The sequence below is a fragment of the Bubalus bubalis genome, chromosome 18, assembly GCF_019923935.1.
Source record: "Bubalus bubalis isolate 160015118507 breed Murrah chromosome 18, NDDB_SH_1, whole genome shotgun sequence".
NCBI classification, from domain to species: Eukaryota; Metazoa; Chordata; class Mammalia; order Artiodactyla; family Bovidae; genus Bubalus; species Bubalus bubalis.
Window position 1 is genome coordinate 18,765,261 of NC_059174.1, and position 21,228 is coordinate 18,786,488.

The 21,228-nt window shown below is 49.2% G+C and overlaps 1 protein-coding gene across 8 annotated transcripts in view; it reads left to right on the plus strand.

Annotated features, from left to right (window-relative positions):
- Positions 1–20,406, plus strand: part of NOD2 (nucleotide binding oligomerization domain containing 2) — a 34,071-nt gene extending 13,665 nt beyond the window's left edge. For 5 of the 8 annotated variants that reach the window (XM_025268646.3, XM_025268643.3, XM_006043263.4 and 2 more), the window contains exons 5-12: positions 4,962–5,045; positions 5,256–5,339; positions 8,262–8,345; positions 10,289–10,372; positions 11,400–11,483; positions 13,287–13,370; positions 16,861–16,944; positions 18,413–20,406. In XM_025268646.3, the coding sequence (XP_025124431.2) occupies positions 4,962–5,045; positions 5,256–5,339; positions 8,262–8,345; positions 10,289–10,372; positions 11,400–11,483; positions 13,287–13,370; positions 16,861–16,944; positions 18,413–18,485 (661 nt within the window). In that variant the 3' untranslated portion in view covers positions 18,486–20,406. Of the gene's footprint in view, positions 1–3,717; positions 4,088–4,961; positions 5,046–5,255; positions 5,340–8,261; positions 8,346–10,288; positions 10,373–11,399; positions 11,484–13,286; positions 13,382–16,860; positions 16,945–18,412 lie in introns of those variants that run through there. The other 3 variants (XR_003104520.3, XM_025268648.3, XR_003104521.3) reach the window with 3 other exon arrangements.
- The last annotated feature ends 822 nt before the right edge of the window (positions 20,407–21,228 follow it).

The window sequence follows — 21,228 nt, forward strand, 5'->3', positions numbered from 1 at the left end:
CCAGAATTGCCTCCTTTAATTTATTTTAAAATATTTTTTGCTCTGTGAGGCAAGTGGGATCTTAGTTCCCTGATCAGGGATTGAACCCACATCCCCTGCATAAAAAGCACAGGGTCTTAACCATGGGACCGCCAGGGAAGTTCCAGAATTACCTTTTAATCCCCACAACCACCCTGGGCTCTAGGAAGGGATGGTATTATCCCCGTGCCATGCATCCTTAGTTGGTTCAGTTGTGTCTGATTCTGTGACCCATGAACTGTAGCAGGCCAGACTCCTCTGTCCATGGGATTCCCCAGGCAGGAATACTGGAGTGGGTTGCCATGCCTTCCTCCAGGGGATCTTCCCGACCCAGGGGTTGAACCCACGTCTTATGTCTCCTGCATTGGCACTGATGCCACCTGGGAAGCCCTTATTATCCCCAGCGTCCTTGATTTGAGGCTCTGAGAAGCAAGGTAACTTGTCCAAGATCACACAGGAAATGGCAGAACTGAGATTCACAATTGATAGCTTTCTCGTTACCAGTCTCTGCTCCCCACAAGCAACCTGTGTTATGGATGGGCTTCAGGGGCACCATGGCAGCCTTGAAGTCACAGGCAAAGTTTGGTGTAATATGTGTCTGTATTAGGAACTACCCTCAAATCAGAGGTGACTACACCCCATGAGAGATTTCATTTTGATTTTTAAAAATCTATTTATTAATTTATTCTTAATTGAAGTATAGTTGATTTACAATATTGTATTTGTTTTAGGTATACAGCAAAGTAATTAGTTATATACACACACACATATATATATGTCTATATATTTTCCTATTTTTTTCCATTCTAGTTTGTTACAAGATATTGAATATAGTTCTCTGTGGTATACAGTAAATCCTTACTGTTTATTTTATATTTGGTAGGGTACTTCCCTGGTGGCTCAGATGATAAAGAATCCACCTAGAATGCAGGAAACCCAGGTTCAATCCCTAGCTTGGGAAGATCCCTGGAGGAGGGCATGGCAACCGACTCTAGTTTTCCTGCCTGGAGAATCCCATGAACAGAGGAGCCTGGTGGGCTACGGTCCATGGAGTTGCAAAGAGCTGGGCACGACTGAGCGACTAAGCACAGCACCCAGCACAGCACACCTGTTAATCCCATACTCCCTTGAGAGTCTTCCAAGTCCCAGTGAGATGGAAATTTGGAGACCCAAGAGATAGACAGTGGCCACAGAGTTCCACCGGCTTTTTACTTCTTTATGTAGTGGAGACATTCTAACCTGGCCCTGCTGCTCTCAGCCCCCATCTGAAGTTGTGAGCTTTCCCGCTTAGGAACGTCTGTGCCCCACCCCCGTGGGCCTCTCTCCATCCACGGGCCAGACGAGGGCAGAGAGGTGTCCAGGTCAGGTGGCCAGCATGCTGCAGGCTCCCAACTTCCCTTCCAGCCCTGAAAGGGGATTTCTGCTCCCTGTTTTAAACCTCTGAGAAAGCAGAAGTTGTAGCTTAAACTTAAAATCGACTCGCAGCCTCTCCAGGGCTTTATGTCTACTGTGGGGGACCTTAAGCAAGGAACAATCCTCTCCTTGACTATATTAGGGTGGCATACCTTTCCCTGGACTAAAGCAGGGAGACTTTTTTCTCTGTGGAGCAAGTACCTGGATATCTATTAGAAACTGTGTGGTGGCTTTTGTTATCAGGACATATTTCTAAATATAATAATAATGTAGCATATAACATATCACAGAGAGTTGATATGTGTATGTGCTGTGCGGTTCTCAGTCTGTTCAGCCGTGTCTGACTCTTTTTGGCTCTCTGTAGCCCACCAGCCTCCTCTGTCCATGAGATTCTCCAGGCAGAAATACTGAAATGGGTTGTCATGCCCTCTTCCAGGGGATCTTCCCAACCCAGGGATTGAAGCCATGTCTCTTAAGTCTCCTTCATTGGGCAAGCAGGTTTTTTTTTTTTTTAATCACTAGCGCCACCTGGGAAGCCCCTGATATGTATGTGATACAGTTAACATATGTGATAAATATGAATATATAGGGAGGAAGCTGTTGGGTGATTTGAGGAGATTTTAATAAAGGGAAGCTTACAAAAGCTTGGGCAGGAGTTAGGAAGAGCAGAGAGGGATGATGCAGGCTCCTGGGGCTGGGGGTGGGGTAGGGATAGGGCTGTTAGCCTCCTTAGGCCTGAATGTGAAGAGCCGACTCATTAGAGAAGACCCTGATGCTGGGAAAGATTGAGGGCAGGAGGAGAAGGGGACAACAGAGGATGAGATGGTTGGATGGCATCTCCGATTCGATGGACATGAGTTTGAGCAAGCTCCGGGAGTTGGTGATGGACAGGGAAGCCTGGTGTGCTGCAGTCCCTGGGGTTGCAAAGAGTCGGACACAACTAAGTGACTGAACACCAGCAACAAGGCCTGAAGGGGTGGGGTGGGTGAGTGGTTATTGGCTGAGAGGTGGGTGTGGAGAGGGCTGCCTGGAAGGATGGAGGCCGCAGCAGCCGGGAACGGTGAGGGCTGCAGTTAAACCCTGGCCCTTCCTCTCCTCCTCACTCTTGCTTTAACCCACAGGGACCCCCCCAGTCAGGGTGTCTATAGGAATCAGCCCCCCAGGACTGACAGCCAGGTGGAGAAAGGGAGAGTGGGTCTGGCTGTATAGATGGATCATGACAGCACAATTCTCTAGTTCCCCAGGAAGGAGGAATCATAATTTTTTTTTCACTCAGGAATTTTGAGACCTGTCTGTGGGAGCTGTTTTCCTGATAGAAATATGAACGAGCATTTGGATAGTGGACCCATAGTTCTTGAAGGGGTCCTTGGACCCCCAAGAGGTCAAGAACCTCTGGTCTGGATGATCCACAGTAGATGGATCCCTAGGATGAATGGACCCCTTCTCCTTGGCTGGGAAACGTGACTCCCACATGGCCTGGAAGGGTTGGGTGGAGACTGGGGGCCTGCCTCTATTTTCAGAGAAATGTGAGGGCGGGCTGGTTCTAGTGTTCAGACCAGAGTGTGCAAAGGGGGCTTGTGGTAATGCAGGTTCTTGGGCCTGTTCCCAGAATTCTCATTCTGTAGGTCTGAGGTGGGGGCCCTGGAGTTTAAGTTTTTAACAAAGTGATTCTGCTATAAGAGGTTCAGAGGCCATACTATGAAGACTGCAGGTCTGTGGGAACCAGCTTGAATTTCCATTAGCAGTTAAAGTCCCTGAGCAAGTTCCACCACACTTTGCCCTGCACACACTTAAGTACTGAAACCGCCATCGTTATGGGGGAGAGGCGGGTAGCAACCGTGAGCCTGCTGAGTGGGCCTTTCCTGTGTGTAGAGGGACGGACAGACAGAGACAGAGAGCGAGTGAGGGAGGTGGGCAGAGAGGGAAAAAGAGACAGAGACAGAGACAGGAGGGAAGAAAGTGGGGAAGAGAGAGAAAGGGTGAGAGAGGGAGGTTTCTCTCCCACGGCGCCAAACTGTGTCTCTCCCACTCCAAGTTGTTTCCATGCCAACCGAAACCCTCAGGCTCCAAGAAGCCCCTACACAAGGTGCCCCCGTGCATGCAGATTTCTTGAGAACCGGTTCTGACTCTAGGGCCATGGCTTTCAAAGTTTTCGGACCACGACCCCACGGTGAGGGAGAGTGTAAGCGAGCACCCAGACATGTCAAACTGAAATTTCACAAAATGACTTTCTCATACTAACCCTGGCACACTTTGCTCTCTTTTTCCTTCCTGTTCTGTTTCCAGTTTAAGAAGGCTGCTCCAGACCTTCAGAGTTGATTTCATGACCCACTCATGCATGAATCTGACCTGAGAGCCCTGAGCAGGCTGTAAGGGAGAGGCCGCATGACGCTGTGGTTTACAGGAGGCTGTGGAGCCAGAGCGACTGAACACAACACACACACACACACACACACACACACACGGAGCTGGAACACCTAGGCTCCAATCTTTTAGCCCCTGTGCAACCTTGGTGAAGTCACTTCGCTTGCTGGGCCTCAGCAAGTTTCCTTCTCTCTCATGAGCATCATAATAGTACCTACTTCATCAGATTAAAGAGGATTAAACATCAGTACTATTGGGCAGCGCTCCATACGGATAAGCGATCAGATTACAGGTAGCTTTCACTCTGTGCCGGGTGCTCCCAGGGCTTTATGTGCACTGTCTCTTTAAATCCCCACCAGAGCCCAGTGAGGCTGCTTTACCTTCCTGACTTTACCTGTCCAGGATCAGAACTTTCTTTGAGGGACTCCAGAGAGCCTGAGGTGTTAACCTTTAAGTCAGGCCCCAAGCTGACCAAAAGATGCAGAGTCACGGGTACAGTGAATAAAATACACGGATCCCTGAGCCCCGCACCACACGTGCAGACTCACCAGCTCTGGGGAAGGGGCCAGAGAGTCTATTTGAGGAGCACTATATGACTGATCTTGTGATCAGGTGAGCTTTCGGGAACACCGTTCCCCAAAAGAAATGTTGGAAGGGACCTGCCAGGCAGAGGCTGGCTTGCAGGAGTATTGATATAGGGTGCGTGCTCATTTCCAAAGTCTTAGCCACTCATGTCTGAATTTCCATCTGGTTGCCTGGATGGTGGTAACCACCATGACCCCCAGCGGTGGCCTGTCTAGTTCCCTGTGCCTTCCCCATGTTCCTTCTCACCTCGGAACTTTCACGATGGTCCTTTCTCTTTTACAGAGCTGGAAACAGTGCCAGCAATTAGGTAGGGCCTTCCTAAGGATTCCAGTGTTCTTTAGTAGAGACTCTGGGTCCCCACTTCCAAAGCCCTCCACCCCACTGAGTGCATGACATTAGCACCCTGGCCAGGCACGGGGGAGTGTCCACTTTTCTGGGGTGCTCTGTCCTTGTGGCATTTCTCAGAAGCTCAGAGGCTGGCACTTCCGGGTTAAGCAAAAGTCTCTTTGGGGGTTTTGTCAATTTTTTTCCCCTCTCTCATTGGCTCTGTGTTCAGATTTTTTTCTTTTGTCTTTGTTTAGCTTGCGAGATAACAACATCTCAGACCGAGGCATCTGCAAGCTGGTTGAACATGCTCTTCACTGTGAGCAGCTGCAGAAGTTAGCGTAAGTCAGGCTGTGGACGTTGGGCCCCATGTCCCCAGACTCAGCCCAAGCCATGCCGCCTGGGCAGCAATTGTGAGCGAGTGATGGGCTGGGATGTTTGCATGGCCAGAGGGCACAGGGGACTCCTGAGGGAGCCAGTGACCCAGGGTTGGGGTGGTCACTGTCCATTATGCTTTATCTCCATGTCTCTTCTCTCTCGGAACTTTCCAGTCTTTTCAACAACAAGTTGACCGATGGCTGTGCACACTCCATGGCCAGGCTCCTTGCGTGCAAGCAGAACTTCTTGGCTTTGAGGTGAGCCTGGGGCTTCCCTACTCCTGGAGACTTTCGTCCCCACAACTGAATCAGTTTGGTCTGGTCTCGCCCCATAATGGGCATATGACCTCACCTCGCTGAAAACAAGGACAGTGTCTCATTCTGAACAGGGCTTCACTGATGCTGTGACCTCCCCAGCAAACTCTGGACCAATGCTGCTGAGGCTTCCTGCCCTTTGACCTTTAGCCCCCAGGACTGAAGAGGGTTTCCAGGACCTTTTTTCTTCCTTGTGTCTCAGAGTGTCACTGGCTCTCTGGGGCGATCCATTCCCTGATTGGTACACTGAGCACGCGTTGGGTCGGGGTAGGAATGCAGCAGTCACTTGCCACTACAGAGGCAGCCAGTTGCCAAAAAGCTCTCAGAAAGTCCCTTTATTGGTGGGTCCAGTGCTGAGCTTCCCTGGTGACTGACACAGTAAAGAATATGCCTACAATGCAGGAGACATGGCTCCGGTCCCTGTTGGGAATGTCTCCTGGAGTAGGAAATGGCTGTCTACTCCAGAATTCTTGCCTGGAAAATTCCGTGGACAGAGGAGTCTGCTACAGTCTGTGGGATCGCAAAGAGTTGGACAGGACTGAGCAACTAACACTTTCACTTTTTAGCCTGGAAAGGCTGAGTTTCTGCTGCTCCCCACCCTCTCAGCCTCAAGTGGAATCTCTTTCCCATCTGACACCATTGCATCATCCCCCTAGCTGGTCCATGGGTTGGCCTGGCTTCTTTTTCCCTTTGAGATGGTCTTGCCTCCTGGGTTTATGAGGCAGGGTTGTTGTTGTTCATTTGCTAAGCTGTGTCCAACTCTTTGTGACCCCCATGGACTGCAGCACACCAGGCTTCCCTGTCCTTCACCATCTCTAGGAGTTTGCTCAAACTCATGTCCATTGAGTCTGTGATGCCATCCAACCATCTTATCCTCTGTCACTCCCTTCTCCTCCCTCCCTCAATCTTTCCCAGCATCAGGGTCTTTTCCAGTGAGTCAGCTCTTCACATCAAGTGGCCAAAGTATTGGAGTTTCAGCTTCAAAGTGAAGAATTGCTAACATGCATTTGGGGATGAGCTGCCATTTTAAAATTGTTGACTCAGTCTCGGGCAGGGCCACTGAGGCCAACACCAGAGGCACCATTCTGTACTGAGGACTCTCTTCTGCCTCCACCACCTGCTACCCTCAGCTCAGGAAGCCAAGAGCGGCTGTGGCCAGAGCTGGGCTGGTGCAACCTCCAGGGAGGGCTGTAGGGTAACAAAAGGTGCTGCTCCCAGAACTTGAGAGATCTGTGTTTTGGGTTAATATAGCATCTCAGTGAGAACACAGGACTCTGGAGCCAGACTGACCAAGGTTTGGATCCAGCATCCCTGAGACTTGAATCCTCATTAGCTGTGTGACCTTGGGTCACACAGTCACTTCTGTTTTCTGTGTCTCTGTTTTCTCTTCTATAAAATGGAGAAAGTAATTATAGCTCATAGCTCATAGGTAGTTGTGATGATTAGAAAGTGAAAGTTGCTCAGTCATGTCCAACTCTTTCTGATGCCATGGACTGTAGGTCATGGACTTCTCCAGGCCAGAATACTGGAGTGGGTAGCCTTTCCTTTCTCCAGGGGATCTTCCCAACCCAGGGATCGAACCAGGCTCTCCTGCATTGCAGGCGAATTCTTTAACAGCTGAGCTATCAGGGAAGCCCAAGAATACTGGAGTGGGTAGCCTATTCCTTCTCCAGGGGATCTTCCCGACCCAGGAATCGAACCAGAGTCTCCTGCATTGTAGGCAGATTCTTTACCAGCTGAGCTACCAGGGAAGCCCTGTGACGATTAAGCAAGTTAATATACATAGAAAGCTGGCACAGTATCTCAGGTTCTTTCCATAGTGAACTTAGTGCCCGAGAGATGGTGGATAAATCACATAAATTCTCAGCATGTTGATCTTGTTTGTCCAGTCCTCCAAGGAGGGATTAGATACTCAACAAATTTGCTGGGGGAAATGCCTATGGGGGGAAATTGGGGAAGGGAGCTGGAGGGGGAGGCTGGGAGAGCCGCAGGTCTGACCCTGAGGGAGGGAGAGAGGAAAGGAAGGGTTGTCAGGAGGAAGCATCATAGACCCCAGTGCAGCTTGGAGAGAAGACAGAGGCTGCTGGGGAGTCCTCCAGCCAATGTGCCTGACAGAGGAGGCTCAGGTCTCCCAGTCCTTTGCTGGCAGCAGCCCGTGGGAAGCAGGCCTTGGGGCAGAGGGGGCACTGGACTTGCCAGCACAGCAACTGGGGCCTTTGGTTACCCAGGAAGGTCAGAGGTCTGTCAGCTTAAAGTGAATGAAACTTCTTTGAAAGATGAAACTGGCAGTATTATTCCAGGAAGCCTGGAGCTGTGGGTGAGAGTTCCGGGGACCTCCCTGAAACTCTCTGAGGTGCCCAAATTTTGCTGAAATCCCCTCCTCCACCCCTGCCTGAAGGCTTAGCAGGATCCTTTTCTTTCTTTCAGCCACCAGAGCCCCCCTAGCCCCAGGCACTTTCAAAACAGGTAGATGCCACCTGCAGCCACCGTGGATGGGGCAGGCTGCGGGAGGAAAGCAGGGTCCAGCGCCCGCCCACAGTCAGAGGAGACGGTGGAAGAGTGAGTCACTCTCCCTCCCTGGACTGTTGTGGTTCCTGCTCCTACCTGTCACACTGCTTTGCAAAACAGGCCCTTCCATGCCTCTCCCTTTGCTGGTGGAAAATGAAGTCGCAGGAGCATCAGTGAGCCCCCTGAGCTGCAGCAGCACACACCGCGTCTCCAGCTAGAGCTGGAGGACTGGTCCCTGTTTCTCCGTCTGGGCCACACTCCCTGTGCACCCCACTCCCCAGACCCAGGTCTGGGGGGGCAGTAAGGGTCCTCCTGCCCTGCCCTCTGTCTCAGTCTCTCCTCTGTCTTCCCTTCCAGGCTAGGAAACAACCACATCACGGCCGCGGGAGCCGAGGTGCTTGCCCAGGGGCTCAGAACTAACAACTCCTTGCAGTTTTTGGGGTAGGTGGGATTCTGGGGCAGAGGGGCAGCATGCAGGGGTTGGGGGCTGCGAGGATTTAGGAATGGGTGAAACCAGTTCTTCAGCCCCAAGATCTGTGAGACAACCCCCCACCCCCCCGCCTCCACCCCCGGCCCAGGCTGCAATGGGGAGGGAGAGCGTGGGCGGCCCTTGTTGCCTCTGCCTTGCTTTTTGCTCAATAAACAGGAAGCTCAGGATGTCAGGGTTGGGGGAGGGCAGAGCCCACGAGCAGTGGCAGGAAGCCCTCTGGTCCTCCAGAGCGCTGGAGCTGTGTTTCTTACCTTGGTCTATGTGTGGGAACCACTGGGGAGCTCCTGAAGAAGGCCACTCTCTGCCCCAGGCTAATTAAATGAATTATCTACATGCAAGGTCTGGAATCAGTAATGTAAAAAAGCTCCCCAAATGATGTGCAGCCTGGGGTGAGAGCCAAGGAAAGAGCAGGAAGTGGGGAAGTTTGGACCCTGGACCTTGGATGGGAGGAGGCTCCACTAGGTCCTGCAGAGCCCTGGCTTCCTGTGGGGTCATGCCAGGCAGGGGAGAGGGGTCAGACACAGGAGGGAAGGATAGTCCGCAGACCTCAGGGCCCCTGAGTGGGGTTTTCTCTGTTTGCTGGGCAGACAGGGTTGTACCTGTCTAGTCCCCTGGAGGCTCTTTCCTGTCTTGTCTTGCCCTGGTGTAAACCAGGGTCTATTTGAAAACAAAACAAAACAAGCAAACAAACAAAAAAATGGGGATTTTAGAACCCAAGACTGTAGGAAGAATGACTTTAGGGCCTGGGTGTTCCAACCCATTTTACAGGCAGGCAAGTTGCCCACCGGCTCTGTTTGAGCCCCGAGTGGGACTGTGTTGCTGGAGAGATAAGACCTTGTCCAAAACGCATCAGTAGCATCACAGAGTCTAGGAGAGGGTGGCCTTGGCCCCACTGAGCTCCTTCCTTCTTGAGATCACATCTAGGGTGTTTAGATTTCAACACCTATTTATGAAGGTACCTGTCTGGGCTTGGTCTTGTGCTAAAACCCCCAAGCACTATCACGTGATACAAACTATTATGTAACTTGCTTTTTTTTTTTTTCTTAACACTGTATTATTACACATATTTTGTTCATATCACATGACCTCACTTTTAAAAAGAATAGCTGCTTAGTATTCCAGTGGTTTGATGTTGTGAAGTGTTTAGTTGGTTTCATGCACACTTTAGGTTGTGGGCAGGGTTTTTGCTATTACAGTGTCACACCCTGGAGTGCAGAGGGGTGCTGGCATGGGGCCAGAGCTCATTAAGTGTTCACCTTATGAGTGAAAGTGCAGTGAGCATCCCAGCCCTCTCTGCCCATGTGGGCACCTCCGGGTCCTTCGTAACTTCCCACATGGGAAATGGCCAGGTGCCAAAGTATGAGCTGGGCTCCATCTTGGAAGGGGGTGTTTCCCAATTAGGGTGGGTCTGAGGGGGAGGAGCCAGAAGGTGAAGGGGCTGGAGGCTGCGAAGAAACTGGGGATGTGACAAAGGAGCAAGAGATGAAGAACTGGTGTGTGGAAGAAGAGTTCGCCTTGTTCTGGGTGGTCCTACAGGTAGCTAGGGACTCGTGGGTGGCAGTGAGCAGAAGCAGGTCTAACCCAATGCCAGGGAAAACGTCACAACTGTGAATTGGCATTGAGAATGAGTTCCCCGTCCCTGAGACTATGCACTGGGTGGACCTCTAACTATTTTGAAAGTCTGATTTAAAGAAACTAAAAAGTCTAATTGAAGTTTGGCCATCCCTCCAAAAAGATGGAGGCAGGCTCACTTTGCTGGGACCTGAGTCCTCCTGAGGCCTTTCTGGGACTGGGGAGTCCTGCCCCTCTGCCTGGGGCTGCAGAGAGGAGGGGCATGTGTCTCGAACACAAAGCAGGTTCTCACTGACACTGTTTACTCTGTTGAACCTTTCAGGTTCTGGGGCAACCAGGTGGGTGACGAGGGGGCCCAAGCCTTGGCTGCAGCCTTGGGTGATCACCAGAGCTTGAGGTGGCTCAGGTAAGCCTCAGAGTTTGTCCTACAGTTGGTGGGGGAAGCCAGTGTGAGGAGGGAGGAGCTTGGGCCAGTTATGAAGGTCTATGAACTTTATTTTCACCCACTGTGTTAGACAATGGGAGGAGAAGGAAAGAGCACTGGAGTTGAAGTCAGGACACCTGAGTCTTTCTGGGTGTCTTTGGATCCCTTTTCCTCTCAGGGGTCTTGATTCCCTGTCTGTACTCAGAAGATCTTGGGCTGGATCAGATTGTTTAGTTGCTCAGTTGTCTCCGACTGTTTGCGATCCCATGGACTGTAGTCCACCAGGCTCCTCTGACCATGGGATTCTCCAGGCAAGAATACTGGAATGGGTTGCCATTTCCTCCTCCAGGGGATCTTCCCAACCCAGGAATTGAACCTGGGTCTCCCACATCTCCTGTGTCTCCTGCATTGCAGTCGGATTCTTTATCCACGGAGCCATTGGGGAAGCCCTGGATCAGATACACTTTTTAAAAATCATTTTTTAATTTAGACTGTCCTTGATCTTTGTTGCTTTTCTCTAGTTGTAAAGAGCGGGTGCTACTCTCTAGTTGCAGTACATGGGCTTCTCATTGCGGTGGCTTCTCTTGTCGTGGAGCACGGCTCTAGGGCACATGGGCTTCAGTAGTTGCTGCACGTGGGCTCAGTGGTTGCGGCTCCCAGGCTCTAGAGCACAACCTCAATAGTGGCACAAGGGCATATGGGATCTCCCTAGACCAGGCATTGAACCCATGTCTCCTGCCTTGGCTGGTGGAGTCTTTACCACTGAGCCACCAGGGAAGCCCTGGATCAGCTACACTTTATTTCCAGAGTCAATTACAGTCTGATAGTGGGAGCTGCTTATTCTAAAAAACTGCTTCTGGACTTAATGAAAAAGAGCCCTGTAAACGATTAGTCTGAAATGGAGCAGGCCAGGACTTGTGGCAATGTGTGCCATGCATTTTGCCCTTCTTGAGTTATCTCTGAAGTTCCTCACTGCTCTGACATATTTTTGTTTTTTGACTACATCCAGCCTGGTGGGGAACAACATTGGCAGCGTGGGTGCTCAAGCCTTAGCATTGATGTTGGAAAAGAATATGGCCCTGGAAGAACTCTGGTGAGTTTAGGGGATTCATCTCTCTAGGGAGGCAGACACTAGCCTTTTTTCATTCTCTGGCCTCATCTGTGGAAGCTGATGTGTGTGTAAGACAAAGATGGATGACTGCGTGATTGGGTGATTGTGTTTGTCTTTGTCCTAAGTGGCATGAAGCTGATAAAGCCTGGCTAATTCTTTTCATTGAATTTTTCAAGCCAATATGATTGGTTTGTTGGTTTGTGTGCTTCCTCCATGGCTTATAATGGTTCAGAGCACAGAGTCTGGAATCCAGCAGGCTGAGCTTCAAGTCCTGCTGTGATCTTAAGCAAGTTAAGTAACAGGCTCTGAATCTCAGGTTTCTTACCTATAAAATGAGAGTATGGATGCTTTCAACTATTAAATACTTCTGTAAGAATTTAATGAGATAACACCTGTAAGTAGCTTCATACAGTGTCTGGCATATGTGGAAGTGCTCCATAAATGTGAAATTGTAATAGGATAGTGTCTCAACGGACATGAACTTGAGCAAACTCCAGGAGATAGTGAAGGACAGGGAAGCCTGGCATGCTGCAGTCCATGGGGTCGTAAAGAGTCAGACCCAACTTAGCAATATCTGCTGAACAACAGCAGATATTTCTACTACCCTTGCTGCTACTGCTACAATGATTGCTGCTGCTGCTGCTGCTAGTGTTTTGTTGTTTCAAGGTGAATGTGAGTGCCTAAGAACGCTGGATGTGAGAGTCAGGGTCGTGGGCAAGGCAGAGCAGCTTGGGGGAGGTTAAAAGATGAGCCATGAATCATATTTATCCTGATTCCAAGCTTTCCATCCTTTAGATGCCACTAGTCTAGCCTTCTTATGACATATTCTGGGCAGTTCCAAACTGTATCAAGGAGATAAAATGCTGAATGTTTGATTTTTTTTCCAGGAAGCATAAAGGTACTGAAACCTATTGAGCACTGCCACAAAATGGATATTGCTGATGGTCCTTGACTGTCAGTAGGGCTCCCTAGCTTGGCCAATGTACCATTGAGTAGATCCTGATTAGGCTGGAAATCCTTGTTAGAGAATTGCCTCACTGTGAATGTATTGGTGATGACTACATTAGGCTGTATGAGATGGAAAACCTCCATCTAAAGTGACTTAAATCAGTAAAGAACTGACTTTTTAAAAAAATGTACATGCAGTTTGGAGGTAGGCAGCATACGGCTGTTACGGCAGCTACATATGGCCAGCAGGAATCTGGACTCTCTCTCATTTTGATCTGTTACATCCTCAGCATGTGGCTTTGTTCTCATGGTTGGTTGCCTCATGGTTACAAGGTGGCTGCTGCAGCACCTGCAGCACTCCTGTATTTCAGTTTCAGCCTCTGTATCTAGGAAGGGCAACAGCCTGGGTCTCTCCACTTTAAAGAGCATTCAGAGTCCCCATCTGTCAACCTCTCCTTATGTGTTGATGGCCATGTGGATGTCCCTTAGCCGACTCTGGCTGTGGTGGAGAGTGGGAAGTGTAGTTCTTTCACCAAGCACATGGCTGCTCCAAATGAAATTAAGCTTCCATTAAGAAGAAAGAAGCCGAAAATGGATCTTGAGTCACTATGACATAAGGGAACTTCTGTGGAGGAACCCTGGGGCAAATTCTGTCCCAGAGATGTCCCAGAAATTGAGGACCCTTACACTTTGCTTGACATGTTTTTACTTTATTGGTTTTCAGATGTTGAATATTCTTAATTGGCAGGGGTGGGGCACATGGGTTCATCTTTATTGGCATCATCTTATATAATAAATGTCACCAGTCAACTGGGTTTTCTCCTTTATTCTTGCCAGCCTGGAGGAGAACCACGTCCAGGATGAAGGTGTGTGTTTCCTCGCCAAAGGACTTGCAAGAAACTCAAGTCTGAAAGTCCTGAAGTAAGGAATCTGTAAGCAAGAACTAGACAGTAATGATCGGCCTTGAGAGGGGGTGTTTCTGAGTAAGAAATCTGGGTGGTTTCCCAGCCTGGCTAATTCACACAAGGTGGCCCCCTAGAAAACAGTCTTTCAGGGTCCTCCCAAATACAGGCAGGGGGTAGTGAAGTGAAGCTAGGGAGGGAGAGTAACCAGAAAAGGGTGTCATCAAGCTGGTGATCACTGGGGACCACTGGGGTGCAGTCCTGTGGGCACGAGGCAGCAGGGGTATTTATCCACAGACTGTCTCTCCTTCACGTATTGAGGCGTACTTGTGAGGATATTTGCTTTCCGGTGCTTCTGGCTTGCCCTGACCATGGTTAAGCATGCTCCTGGGGTCCACAGAAAGATCTACAGAGGGTGGCGGTCTCCCCAGCAAGCAGCCCTTAGAGTTAGAGGTGAGAGCGGAGGGAATACGGGTGGGTTGCCCATACCATCTGCTCTGTGGCTTATAGGACATGCCCTTTTGCCTCTCTAGGGGTCTTCCCTTACTCAGACAGGAGATTTCTGATGGTCATCTCCAGTGGTTCCTCTTGGTGTGTGATTAATATATAGATATGCATTTTTTGCTTTTACTCATATGTGCATGCATCCATTTATATATTGATCCAAGAAATGTTTCTGGAACACCCACTCTGTGCCAAACTCTGAGGCTCTGAGGATAGAGGGGTAAAAAGGCCCTGCTCACACAGCTCTTAAATTTGAATAGGAGACACAGATAATGAGCAAGTAAACAAATACATTTCTGTTAGTAATATGCACTCTCAAGAGAATTCAAGAGAGAGATGACAGGAGAGGGCAAGGTAGCTGCTGCTGGGCAGGGCCTCTAAGAAGGTGACATAGGACTTGAAACCTGAATAATAAGAAAGGTCCTGCCATGCTGAGATCTTAGGGATATGCATTCCAGGTGGGCAGAACAGCAAGTGCAAAGGCCCTGTGGCAGAAACAGGCTTGGTGGTTTTGAGAACGGAAGGAGGACCTGTGAGGTTGGACTATAGTGGATGGTGGAGTGAGGCAGAGGTGGGAGGAGCCAGCCACAGCAGCCTTAGAGCCCTGGGAAAGAGCTCGGAGTTTATTCTGAGGGTGTTGAGGAGCCTTCGGGGGGTTTTAATGAGGGCAGTCATGTAATCTGATTCATATCATCCAAAGTTCATGCTTGTTGCTTTGTGTAGAACAGGTGGAGGGAAGGTAAGATGGAGGCAGGGAGATCAGCCAGGAGACCCCTGCAGTCTTCCAGGCCAGAGATGGAGCCTGGGTCAGGGTGAGGGAGGGAAGCAGGGCACAGGAGCTTGGGAAGCTCCCTTGGGGGACTGGGGGAGTGATGGCAGGACCACTGGTGGTGAACTCGGTGGGCAGAGACGCATGCCACAAGGAGAGGGTTGGCAGATGTGAGCAGGAGCCCGGCCAGTGGTCACCACAGGCTCATGGAACACCATACTAGCCATGCTGCCAAAGGTCTCATTTCCCAGGGACATCAGGGCACCAACAGATGGCTCCTTTCTCTAGAGGAGAATGGCCCCTGCCCTGGCAGACATGGCCCAGGGGAAACACTCGCCTCCCGAGACAGGCAGACAGCTGCCTCTGGGAGGGCGGCTGCTTCGCTGCCAGCCTGCCATCCACTCTGGCAGCTCTTGTTTGTGTTGTTCCACAGGGGCTAGGAAGTTGCCAAATGTTTGGGGAAAACACTTCCACTCATCACGTGGGTGACACTGGGGCTCAGGGGGCCCAGGTGAAGCCTGGGTTTATCTGAGCTGGATGCCAGGCTTTGCACATGGTGAGGGGCCCTTGGCGATACCTGGTTGATGATTGACCAGGTGCAGATGAGGCAAACTTGTCCTCCGTCGCTGTCGCACGCTTACCCCACTTGACCCCCACAGGTGGCAGGCAATGGCAGCCGCCAGGCCCCACGCTGCCTCGGTGGGAGTCTTATAATTCAGCAATGCTGAACTGTATCCTCCTCCACTGTTTCCCCATAAAAATTGAGCTTCTCACTGATCTTAAAAAAAGAAAAGCAAAGCCTACATCCTTCTTCTTCTAGGCGTAATCTCTGCCAAGCATTGGTTAAGAGCACAGGTTCTGGAACCTAATGGCTGGGGTTTGGCCCCAGCTCCACCATTACCAACTGTTCCTACTTGGACTGGTAACTCAGTTGCCTCAAGTGTAGACAGGGTAATAATTGAACCCTCCTCACAGGGTTCCGAGCATGCGCAGAGGTGATGTAGGTTATGAGCGGCGCATAGTAAGAGCTCAACAGATATTGGCTGATGTTATTATTAGCCCTGCCTTAGGTCAGTGTCTCGGAAGTTCCTTCCCCCTCAGAAGTCGAGGGGGAAGCCAGGTAGTGCAGATTATCTGGAAGAACAGCTATGAGCAAGAAGACGGGGCAGGGACCCTTGAACTCTCTGTGCTATAGCAGCGTCCCACTAGCTATCTGTTTAGTTCTTGCACTCCATAGTTGCCTTAACAATGTTGTGTAAGTTTCTGCTGTACAACAGTGTGAATCAGCTGTATGTATACAGGGCTTCCCTGGTAGCTCAGCTGGTAAAGAATCCACCTGCAATGCAGGAGACCTGGGTTTGATCCCTGGGTTGGGAAGATCCCCTGGAGGAGGGCATGGCAACCCACTCCTGTATTCTTGCCTGGAGAATCCCCCTGGACAGAGGAGCCTGGTGGGCTGCAGCCCATGGGGTCACAAAGAGTCAGATATCACTGAACAACTAAGCCCAGCACAGCATGTGAAGCTGCTCAGTCGTGTCCACCTCTTTGCGACCCCATGGACTGTAGCCTGCTAGGCTCCTCCGTCCATGGGATTCTCCAGGCAAGAATACTGGAGTGGGTTGCCATTTCGTACTCCAGGGGAATCTTTCCAACACAGGGATTGAACCCAGGTCTCCCGAACTGCAGGCAGGCTTTTTACCAACTGAGCCACCAGGGGCTCCACAGCACAGCATATGTATACATATAGTTCCCCTCCCCTTGAGCCTCCCTCCGCTCCCCCATCCCACCCCTCTAGGTCATCACAGAGCCCTGAGCTAAGCTCCCTGTGCTATACACCAGCTTCCCAGTTAGCCATCTGTTTAATTCTTATACTTCATGAGGTGGGGACTCTTTTAGGTCCCTTCTACAGGTGAGGAAATTGGGACTCATCTGCTTGAAATGAAAAAAAAAGAAGTAGTGTAAGGTGGATTTGAGCCCTGGCACTAAAATGCATGTATTTTTATTCCTGTGTTAGCTCCTTCCTAAGGGAGCAGCTACTTAATACTCATCTGGTGAATGGAAGAGAGAAGGTACATTTCACTTTGTGGATGAATTCATTGGGAATCTCAGACAGGAAAGGGACGTGCTGAAAGGACAGGTGGGCTTCAGGAGTCCAGCTCCCAAAGCCTCCTTTAATTGAATAGACTAGCCCCAAACCAAGCATCCTCAAAGTTCACCATTCTGTCTTCCTCTCTAGGCTGTCTAACAACCACATCACCTCCCTAGGGGCAGAGGCCCTTCTGCGGGCCCTTGAAAAGAATGACACCATTCTGGAAGTCTGGTAAGACCCCGGGCAGGCCTCTTTAACCTCTCTGAGCCTCGGTTTTCCAACGTATAAATTAAGGTGAAGGGAGAGAGGAACTTTAGAATTTCTAAGATCCCTTATGGCTCAGACCTTCAGTCTTGTTCTGCATGGGATGAATCTGGTTCCCTGGGAAAGATGTCTTGTTTTTAAGCAGGGACCAACTGTCTCGTTTTTAAATTGTGTTTGTTCAGAAATGTCTCTGTTCTTGGCAGTCGTGTGGGATTGGCGGTGTGGTTGAAAAGGGAAACAGAAAGGAACTCCGTTCCTGCCCCCCACCGGCCATTACATCTGACTTCATGGGTCAGGGCAGCTGTATGAGACTCTCTGCAGTTTTAGGTGGATGTTACACAGTGTTTCCAAGCCTTTTTTTTGTAACAAAAAGCCATGTTCCTTCATGTATTTGAAAGAAGTATTGCATCACAACTTTAAAGATTTCTCCTCCTTCTTCCCAGGGATCTATTTATCGCTCAGATAATAGAAAGATTTCCCCTGATTTAACATTTTATGAGTGAATGTCGCTATATATGTTTCAGGCACTGAGCTAGAAATTAATATTTAAAAATGAGGACATTTCCCTACAATCTTTCTATCTTTCAGAGGTTTCTCAAAAAAGCTGGCAACCTTGGGCCCCGATTTAGAACGGCAGTAATTAAGCAGAGTAGAGACAAGCTGACCCCATTCAGCCAGGTAGACCTTCTCAGGCTCACCCCAACCCCATTGAGTTGATTGTCTCAGACCAGTCCCCTTTGGCTGCTATATAGTACATGCCTCATCCCTGAAAGCTCCTGAACCCTGCTTTAAATATGCAGATTTGTCCCTCTCTCAAAAAGCAGATCAAGGCAGTAGCAACTGTAGCTATCAAATGATGAAGTTAAAAATAAAGGCTTCTAAAAATCTGTCCTGCGATAGAGAGATTTTCTTTTCTATGCAATTGTGTAATCCCTCTAGGCTGTGAGGGCCTCGATCTTGGGCAGAGAGTGGGTTTTGTTTTTTTTTTTTTAAACCATTGCACAATTCTGAGAAATGTCACATTCTGTGTCCAGGGGGAGCAAACCGACATCAGGTTGGTATTTTAAGGGTTCTGATGTTACTGGCAGAGCTTGGGAGGACATTGGGACTTGCTCATTGCATTCTTGACAGCTTCTGCTGTTGCCTTAAAAAGAATGGCCGGCCTTGAAGAGTCAGGGCTGGCTGGGCCCAGTGTGGACTCTGCAGAGTCACGGAGGCTTGTTAAATCATGCACAGTGATTCATGAGCTGCCCTGGCTGACAGAGGGTAAAACCTGCACAGACAGCTCTCCCAGGAGAGCTGCAGCTGGGAGGTGGTGGGGGTGGGAGGTGGGGAGGGGCAGGCCATCCAGGTTTACAAAGCAGCATCTTCCTGATCTAAAGCATGGCTCTGGTCCAGTCCTCACTCAAATCTCTCTTTGCTTTATCCCCTTCAGGCTCCGAGGAAACACTTTCTGTCCGGAGGAAATTGAGAAACTCAGCCACCAGGATACCAGACTCTTGCTCTGATGTTTCCAGGCCAGTGTTCAGCTCAGTGTGTTTGGGAGGAGGCCATGGGTTTGGATCCCAGGATGGGATGACATCTGAGCACAGCCCACTCAGATGGAACCTGGATCTGCCCAGGGCCAACCCAATAGGTCACCTTTGTTCTGGCACAGGAAAGCACATCAGTGCCCTGTGGAGTAGACTTCACTGAATCCCAACTTTGCCATCAACTTCTTGCCAAGATTCAATCCTGAGATGTTGAAGAGGGGCAGCCTGCCTGTACAAGATGGGGCTGGTCTCAAGTCAAGCTGACATGCGTCAGGGAGGCCCATGGATGCCACTGAGTATTTATGGGTGTAGAGAGCTCCCCACGAGGAGGGATACTCGGGAAGTAACTGTTTGCTTTGTCTTAGCTCATGGTCATCCACCAGGTTGTTCTCTACATCTGGTTCGTCCACTCATCCTGGACCCTACACATGGCACTTCCTCTGTGGTTGAGATTCGGAATGTAGGCATTCTCACCTTTGATCTTTCCCTTGTACCCTGGCCCTGCTCCCACTCTCCCATCCGCCTCAACCCTCCCCCCATCCAGGGTGGGAGGGGCTACAACTCACCCTGCTCTCCTTCTGGTACTTAAGACAGTATTGAAAGGGGACAGGTGACATACATGTGTTCCTCAAGACATTCTAGAGTTTCAAGAAAAATATGACTGCCCAGCAACTGGACTTTTATTTCCAGTGAAATCAATTACTCTTCAGTTAAACCTTTGGGAACAACTCCTTATCCAAATGCAACTTTTAAAATTTTGAACAGCCCCACCAGGTCTCTGAAGCCTGTGAACTGAACTCTGGCAGCAGACTTCCAAAATATATTCATAAGAGATGGCTTGGTTTTGTTTGTGCCAGGCCACTTTAGGATATAAAGGTATAGATCAAAAGTTTACAGGGCAAAATCAAAGGCCCTTCCTTACAAAACAAATGTTTTTCTCTGAATTTTTCAGAAGCTTCTGTAAACTATCAGGTACTGTGCAAGTGTTATTATTTCAACACTGTTATTTGTGAAAAACTGGTTACTGTTTATAAACCACTTTGTTTTATTCTCCCTAGTTCATGATTTTATAAAAAGACAAAAACAAAAACATGACCATGAATGTTATGCTGTAAATAATCACAGAAGATAAAACTATTGAGTCACCAGAGCTATCTTCATTGTGACCAAACACAATGAAGTATTTAAAAATACTCTGAACATTATCACATATTAAAGCACAATATTCTCCTTGAAGGGAGGAGACATGATGTTTCAACCAGATAATTGATTGCTTAAGGCACAAGCAGTGTTTAGAAATAGCCTTGCAATCAAAACACATTTGGCTTCAGTTTAGAGAAGTCTAGCTCAGCGTGGAGTTGTAAGTTATAGAGGAACCTCAGTGTCCCGGCAGAAACACAGATGAGAGAGACGCAAGCAGGCCCCTGGGCCTCCCTCCATTCTCTCCAAGTGTCTCCAGGGGAGAAGGATGGAGAAGACTGGGGAACAGTTCTCCTCTGCAAGCAGCCTCGTGGGTAGGCCTTGGTGAAATAATTCTTAGCTGAATTTAATTAGCAAGGACTCAGGTGGCTGCTCATCAAGGTGGAATTGGCTTCCTTGAATGGTTTCCTGTGTGTCTGGTTGGTTAAATACTGTGGCATCTCCCTGGGCGCCTCCCCAGTAAGGGCATGTGTGTGGGTTCTCTTCATTTGTTTGAATTTATTTTATTGAGGTATGGTTGATTTACAGCATTGTGTTAATTTCTATACAGCTGAATGATCCTGTTATACATATGTGCACATACTCTTTTTCCATTATGGTTTTTCACAGGATAAACTACTCATAGTTCCTTGTGCTATACATTAGGACTTTGTTATTTATCCATTCAATATATAATACATTTGCTAACCTCATAATACATTTGCTAGCCTCAATCTCTTACTCCATCCCTGCCCCACCCTTTGCCCACTTGGCAACCACAAGTCTGGTCTCTGCGTCCTTTGTCTGTTTATGTTTTGTAGATATGTTCATTTGTGTTATATTCTAGATTCCATTAATAAGTGATAGCATATGGTGTTTGTCTTTCTGACTTACTATGATAATTTCTAGGTCCATCCATGTTGCTGCAAATGGCATTATTTCATTCTTTGTTATGGCTAATATTCCATCATGTATATATATCACATTTTCTTTATCCATTCATCTGTCAATGGACATTGAGGTTGTTCCCCCATCTTGGCTATTGTTCACAGTGCTGCAGTGAACATAGAGGTGGGTTCTCTTTGTTGGTGGCATCAGGTTTTGCCTAGACCATCCTTTCGAATAGAGAAGGTCAGGAGGAAGATGGAGGGAGTCTGCTTTCTCAGAGGATTAGACAGAGCAGCCTGTTTGCATGTCACCATCTTGGATTACAGATTCATCTGAACAAAACAGACAGACACCATGCCTATCCTCTAGGTACTGATGGGGAGGGGAAGGAGAGGCAGGCGGAAAACAAATAAGCTGGAAAATATGTAAAAGAAGGTCTACTGTGGCAAGTGCGAGGGAAGAGGTTCAGGATAGAGGGAACCCTTCAGATTGGGGGTTGGTCAGAGACAGGCCCTGTGAGGAGGTGACAGGTAAGGTGACAGGCCCCCAGATAAGAAGAAACTGGCTATGCAAAGAGGGAAGGGGTCAAGGGGAGCATTCCAGTCATGGGGAACAAGCCGTACAAAGACCCTGTCATGGGAGACAGCTTGTA